Below are 7,605 nucleotides of genomic sequence, written 5' to 3' on the forward strand. Positions count from 1 at the left end.
AACATTTTTCTCTGTTTTCCAAGAGTGAGATGTCTCATGTGTTATGTAACAATTCCAACCCATTTTCTGCTTTGCCAGGTGATCTTTGGAGCTACGACTTCTACAGTGGGGAATTTGTTGTGTCCCCTGAGCCCGACACCAGCGTGCACACCATCGACCCCCAGAAGCACAAGTACATCATCCTTGGCAGTGACGGGCTCTGGAACATGATCCCACCTCAGGATGCCATCTCCATGTGCCAGGATCATGAGGAGAAGAAGTATTTCATGGTGAGAGCAGTGGCCAGGAGTCAGTGCGGAAATTTCATACTTGTTACCTCTAAAAATTGCTCAGTCTGGTAGGGATGAAAAGTACCCCACAGAGTTGGTGGGGTTTAGGCGTAGTGACGGTTTTGCCACATGATAAAAGTTGTTACAATGTGGCTGATGTTAAATACCAGGGATCTTAAGGTATTTGCTTTTTGTTTTGGGGAAATTTGACTAGCAGGGTGTTGTCTATGAGTAATGAAGGAGAGAATGAGTTTCTTCTCTAAGGAAGTTACTCAAAATGCTGTCTGAATATTAAATTTATTTTACATTATTACATTAAGGTGCACGTTATAATGCAGACAGTTGTTTAGACTGAATTAAATTATTCTCTGATTTATTTTACGAAACAGTTGACAATTCATATGGAGCAACAGAGTGTAAACACTCTGCAAACCCCGTGAGGGACTTTGGAAAGACTGTAGGTTGTGTTCCAACCTATTACAAGCTACTGATGAGTTACAAACTATTTACACTGTTTAAAGCACTGTGTATATGTGGATTATACCACAAACCAATTTAAAAGGTGTATTTTGTTACGAAGGAAGATGTGTTTTGATTCGGATTTCTGAATGGAGGCACTTTGGGGCGTGGTTTATAGGAATGGTGTGTCTGTGTGGCATGAGGTGCCTCGCGGCTGTGTGTGTGGGTTGCCCTGTGTTGGTTGCCCTGTGTGTTGGTTGCCCCGTGTCCCGGGGCAGGTGCTGGTGGCTCTGTGTGACCCCCGTGTCCCCGTGGCCCCAGGGCGAGGCGCGGCAGTCGTGTGCGCGGATGCTGGTGGGGCGGGCGCTGGGCCGCTGGAGGCAGCGGATGCTGCGGGCGGACAACACGAGCGCCATCGTCATCTGCATCGCCCCCCTGCGCGAGCGCGGCCGCTGGGACGGCGACGAGGAGCTGGTGCTCAACCTGGCCGAGGGGCCCAGCTACAGCAGCCCCGACGCCTGCAGCCTCACCCCCTCCCGCTGCTGCACGCCCCCGCTCAAGGTAAGGGCTCTCTGTGGTCCCTTTCTGCCTTCCCCCAGCTCCCTGGAGCAATCAGAGCGTTGCCAGAGATGAAGCAATACTTGTAGAAACTTTCCTGACCTGTCAGTTTACATCACCTTTTAATGTTGCTTTGTTTTAATTTTGAATGTTTACTGTGTATGTCTAGATAATCTATTACTGAGGTTGGCTCAGTTGGCTAAAACATGGTGTCGCCATTTGATGACCCTTGTGGGTCTCCTCCAGCTCTGGATATTCTGTGAAAGCTACAGTTGTAATCCAGGAATTTAACATATCCTCAATAGTTCCACGTGCAAAGGTTTGGAGGAATGGACCAACTTTTAACAATGTTTCTTAGAAGACATTAACACTCGGCCTTCAGTGTTCCAATGTCTGAATTTTCAGAATTGCTGATGGTTGTTTATTGGTAGTTGTTGATCTGTGCTCCCTCCCTAATGTGGGAGAAATTAGTACTGTAACTTCACAAACCTTGAAATGTATTGTTTCTTACAAGTAAGTTTTCCGAGATCCTCCCCAAAATCCAAGGCAGCCTTTTGAGAGAGAGAGGAACCAGAGTGGGGACCAGAGGTTTAGAAGAGCAAGAGCCCAACACATCCCCTTAATTTTTAGGCTGGGCTGCAGTTTTTCATTCTGTCTTGCTTGTGTAGCTTGCCCAGCCCGGGGATTGCAGATTGTGAATGTGTTCCTGACAGGGGGTGCTTTGATTTGGGTTTGTTTGGTTGTGGTTGGGCTTTTATTTTATTTTTTAAGGTTAATTTGTTCCAACACATGTTGCTGTAAAGAACATTTTCTTCCTGTTCTGGGAGATCTCGTTATCGTTCTTTGGTTGATTTGATGTTCTTTGTTGGAGGAAGAGACATTGTAACATAAGGTCTTTCTGGAGTTTGAGCCATTAACATAAAGCAGAGCTCTTCAGAGGGTTTTTGTTTTGCTGTTTTGTGGCTTTTTCCCCCCCTCTAAGAACTGGAGTGTAGTTATGAGTGGCTGTTTGTTTCAGTAATTACCAGCTGCTCCTGATTTAAGTTACTGTCCTTTGATGTTCTGCAGTATCTTCAGATACTTTTCCTTTGGGCAAAGGAAAAGAAAGCAGAAATTAGAAAGGGAGTTTTGAACATTCCCTTGGGAGAAACAAGCTGCTAATAAAATGGCAAGCTTCAACTTTGTCTCCTCCCCTTTCATCTAGTGGAGCAAAAGCCATGAAAAAAGCTTTAAACCTAGCAAAATCTTGAAGAAAAAAATTAAATTGTAAATGCTCCTAAAATTTTCAGTCACAGTTTCTGTGAAGGAAGCAGGGATGGCCTTGATTCCTGACAGCTGCTACCTGCCAAAACAATTAATGTGGAAAGAGTTGGAGACCAAAGTTTCTTAATTAAACAAAAGTATTTCTTAATTGCTTATCCTTCTGGCAGCAATTACTAATACCAAATTAATTCCAGTATTCCTGAGGCCAGTGAGAAAGATTGATTGGATTGTTGAGAAATTTAATTGGTGACTTGTGGGTTATTTTTCCTGTTTTGTTACATCACTCTCCAGCAGTCCATCCTCTGCCTTTCCTTGGCTTCCCAAAGCCTTGTTCAGTCTCAGCTGTTTGCACCAGCAGGAGATGTTGGGGAAAAGAGCCACAACATTAAATGTCTTGCACAATAAAATACATAAAACTGAGTTTTATGTGACACAATGTCAAAAATTACATTGAGCAGCTGAGGCAGCATTGCCAGAACTGCTCTGCGTGTGTGATCTGGTGTCCTTCTGGGTTCTGCAGGAACTGAGATGAAGAGTAGCCTTTAAAATACCATTCTTAAAGGTCTTCCCTCTTGTGTTGCTAAATGTAGTAAAGGAATATTATCTAAATGGTTTTGTCTACACATGGGGAGCAACAGAGGAGTAGAGAGGAGTGGAAAACCAGTGTGGATGCTGGGAACAATCCCGATTATCTTTTCTTTTGGAGTGCATTTTATTAAACCTGGAGTTGTTCTGGGCTGTGACTTCAGAAGTGTCTGTTTATTCACCTGAGGTGTTGCCCTGACTGGTTCAGCTGTGTGCATTTCAGTTTCCAGCACATGATTTTCTTAAAATAATAGCTGCCATTTGCCTTCCACTGAGGGTGTGTAGTGTGGCCTTGAAATTTACTTTTGAAGGGCTCACTGAGTAACCAGGGATTTCTTCACAATTAAATCTTTAATAAGGTCAGAATTCCTATCTTCAGAGCACTGCATCAACACTAATTTTCATAATCCCCCCGTGGATAGTGAGAGCAAGTATTGTCCCCGTTTTCCTGTTGGTAAAACTGAGAATGAGGCAAAAACACTTCTCAGAGGCTGCAGAAGAGATGAGGGTCAGAGTTGAGGAAGCGCCTGGTTCTCAGGACATCTCTGTGACTGTGCTTCCCGGGGAGAGGCTGTGAGGGATGGAGCTGGAGGAATCCCTAGGCAATAAGAAGTGTAACTTTGCATAGTGAACAGGAACTGTTTTTAGATGGCTGTGTCTGACATTGCCCCTCTCTGTGGGCAGCGGGGAGAGCTGTGAGGAGGAGTTTGTCCAGCCCCGGCTAACCTGGTTGTGCAGAAACTGAGAGTGCTGAACGTAACAAAGGTCAGGAGCCTGTTCCTGCTGTTTGCCCTGATGGTGCTTGGCCAGGGACCGTGCAGAAATCAGAGGGCAGTGCAGTGCCTCTGTCGGTGTCTGATGGAGGGGAGTCCTGTCTGAGGGTTGGAAATGCTGCTGCTGAAAATTGCAGAGATTACAGGCACTGCTTCTTTCCTGAATTCCCAGCAGCTGCCTGCAGATCTGTGTTCTACAGCTGCAGTTCACCTCTCCCTCCACCTCTCAACAGGGAGAGGAATGAGTCTGCTTTGGAGTAGGATTCTTCTGCCTTTGATAAGGTTTAGGGAAATTCTAAAAGTGTCGCACTTCTAAACACTGTCTCCACCCTCAAAGGATAAAGTCTGTCCCAAGGCCAGGTGGGACGGGGCTTGGAGCAAGCTGGGATAGCAGAAGGTGTCCCTGCTCATGACAGAGTTTGGAACTAAGAGATCTTTAAGGTCCCTTCCCAAATCATTCTGTGAGTCTATGATTGTATTTATGCCTAAATATTTTGTTTCTTTTCCCTCAGCTTTTAGAAGATGACCCCTGGCCACGACTGAACGCTGCTGAGCCCATTCCTCCCCTCCTGCACAGCAACATGCTCTCAGAACAATACCTGGAGCTGCCAAACGAGATTGCCAAAAGCAATTTACCTTCCTCAGGAGGAACCCCGAAGGATTCAGGCCCCCAGGAGGAGAAGTGCAGCAAAGCCCTGGCTTTGAGGCTACAGGAATCCTACAGCAATGGTTTGTCAGTCAGCCTCTCCCCTTCCAACTCGGCCAATTCAGGCACGGACCAAAAAGGCTTCAAGGTGTCCCCTAACGGCCAAACAAAGGCGCAGGACGCGGGGCGGACGCCGCCGGCCAACTTTAAGCGGACATTGGAGGAATCCAACTCGGGCCCGGCGGTGAAGAAGCCAAAAAAGCTCCCTGTTCCACCCGCCCAGGAAAGCCGTGTGCGTCTGCTGAGCCTGCCGGCAGCGGCCTCGCCATCCCGGCCCAGCTTGCAAGTGGGTGCACAAGTTTGAAGCTCTTCCCGTTGATCTTTTTTTAAAGTAGGAACATTTTTTGGTATCCGACAGCTTTATCCCAGCCTTGTGCTTGCTTGTATTATAACTGTGAATTTTGTAGATGTGTAGGGTATAAGTCACTGTAAAATGTGTGTAAATTTGTATTCCTTCATATAAATGTAGTCTCTTTTCTTCCTTGTATAATTGTTACGGCGGGGCTAAGCCTTGTTTTAAAAAAACAAAAACAAAAAGTAAAATAATCCTTTTTGTTAATTTACTAAAGTCATCAATTTGTATACACTTCTTGTGAGGAGAATTTCACAACTTTTTAACTAAAGTAAATTATTAAACAGAATGGAAGATATGTATTTTCGTAGTCTGATATGTTCCACCTAAAGTGTGTCTTTTAGAGAATACACTAGGTCTATATTTTGGTTTTAAATTTTAGATTTCTCTACTCAGAAATGAAATGTATGTGGAAGCAGAGATTTGAGTCTTGCTTTACACACCTCAGTGTCGATTTTATGTTAATTAAAATACTATGCAGTATCTTATTTAGTTGTATTTTTTGTAACAATAATCGTCAAAAGTATTTAGCAAAAAAAGTGTGTTTTAAAAACTCCAACTCCCCAGAGCATCTGACAAAGGCATTCCCATCCCCTCTTCCAAACGATGGCATTTTATCCAGGCATAACCGCCCTTCTGAGACGTGTTTTCTGCTATTCCAATACCGATGGTGCTGCTAATACCTTTCAACACAAGTTCTTAAATTATTTTATGACTATTTTCATTGACTATGTGGACCATGTGTATGTTCACCTCAATAAAACACATGAAAATTTGATGGGGATGCTTTTTATTTTTAATTTTTATTTCAAGCTTAAGGTCTGTTATTTATTCAGCAGTGAAATACGAATTTATTATTACAAAAAAATTCATATTTATCTGGTATTCATTAAAAATCTGAATACTCTCCCCTTTCTTACTGAGGCTTAGGAAACAAGACATCCCACTTAGATTTATCACAGAACTGATCTTGGCACTTTATCCTGAATGTTTAACTGTAGCAGTATATTAACTTTTAACATTTTATTTTGATGGGAAAGCAAAAGGCCAGTACTTTATTCCAGTGGCCAGGATGGTTATTTATAGAACCCAGTTCTTTACTGCTGGAACAATAAAACACGGGTTAGAACCAGGCCTGCTATCTATACGTGTTACCATGGTTACAGAAATCCCAGGGGATTTTATTCCTGAAAATATTCTCTTTCATCCATGCTGAGAACACAGCGCTGCCTTAGGAGATGAAAGTAACAGCCTGTCCAAATTGCATCCTGCAAGAATTTATTTCTGTGTATGTGGGAAGTAACTTCAGTTAATAAAGTTTTGCTGTGATGTTGAAATTCTACCCCAGATGGGGAGGAAAGGGTACAGCGGCCACAACTGTGTGTGGCAACTACCTGGCAACAACCTTTGCAACGAACTAAGGTAATAATTACCTATTTGCAATTAATTTGCACTGAACCTTCTAAAGGTGAGTGTAACACCTTGATTAGATGACTGTACTATTGCTTATAAGGGAAATATGCGAAAGAAAAAAGATTTGTAGTGAATTTTTCAGGTTTTTTGCTCTACACAGAAGCAAAATTTAAATGTTCATAGAGCTCTGCTGCACTCAGAAATGGACCTCATTATCTGAAGTTTCCTCAAGCAGATCTAAACTTGGGCTTCTCCAACTTTTGGCTTTACATTTAATAAATTATCGCAACATTACAATTTTTGCTGGGAAAGCTGCTGGATGATGGTCAGAGTTAAACATTCAAATCTCCTCTGGACTGGACAGAAACTTCCCTGCTGATAGAAACTGGCAGCAGTTTGCTCCTGGGTGTACTGTGCCCACCTCTTTATCATTTGACTTCTCTGGAATTAATCTTCAAAGCTGAGACAGGGACTTTACACCTAGTAACTTTAACAGAGGCTCCTTTGGTGAAATCAAACCTGAGTTACAACTTTTTCTTGCGAAATAAAGCTCTGATCTGTGCAAACCTGGTAACAGCCACTTTGTGAATGCTTGCTGGGTTACTCTTCAGTAATTGTTTCATTCTTTTGGTATGTGGATGATGTTGTCACAGAAGTCAGGTGCATTACCAGAGCAGGTCAACCCCTCCTGACCTGGTGCTGCTGTCTGGAAACCTGAACCAGGACCGAATGTGTCACCCTGAGGGCTCTGTGCAGGGCTGGACACCTGTAAACATAAATCACAGGCTGCTCTGGGCTGGAGGAGAGCTTAAAGGTCACCCATGGGCAGGGACACCTTCCACTGGCCCAGGCTGCTCCAAGCCCTGTCCATCCTGGCCTTGGGCACTTCCAGCGATCCAGGGGCAGCCACAGCTTCTCTTGTGGGGCAGCTTGTGCCAGGGCCTCCCCACCCCCACGGGGAACAATTTATTTCTATAATCAAAATCCACCCTCTATCAGTGTGAAGCCATTCCTTGTGTCGTGTCACTCCACGCCCTTGTCCAAAGTCTCTCTCCATGGCGCTTGGAGCCCCTTTGAGCACTGGAAGGCGCTCTAAGGCCCCTCCTCAGCCGCAGCAGCTCCTTCTCCTCACGAACCTGAGCTTGTCCATGAGCGCTCCGGCCTGGAGACGCTCCAGCTGAGGGACGCCTCGGTCCTGCGGCCTCTCCCCCTGCGAGGACTCTCTGC

The 7,605-nt window shown here is 44.6% G+C and overlaps 1 protein-coding gene across 1 annotated transcript in view; it reads left to right on the forward strand.

The window, feature by feature from the left end:
- The window catches only part of PPM1D (protein phosphatase, Mg2+/Mn2+ dependent 1D), a 14,018-nt gene extending 8,275 nt beyond the window's left edge, over nt 1-5,743 (forward strand). The window contains exons 3-5 of the mRNA XM_008631085.2: nt 79-269; nt 1,050-1,289; nt 4,420-5,743. Coding sequence (XP_008629307.2) covers nt 79-269; nt 1,050-1,289; nt 4,420-4,917 — 929 coding nt within the window. The 3' untranslated portion in view covers nt 4,918-5,743. The remainder of the gene's footprint in view (nt 1-78; nt 270-1,049; nt 1,290-4,419) is intronic.
- Nucleotides 5,744-7,605: the final 1,862 nt, after the last annotated feature.

This window comes from Corvus brachyrhynchos, unplaced genomic scaffold (assembly GCF_000691975.1).
Source record: "Corvus brachyrhynchos isolate BGI_N302 unplaced genomic scaffold, ASM69197v1 scaffold283, whole genome shotgun sequence".
In the NCBI taxonomy this organism is placed as follows: domain Eukaryota; kingdom Metazoa; phylum Chordata; class Aves; order Passeriformes; family Corvidae; genus Corvus; species Corvus brachyrhynchos.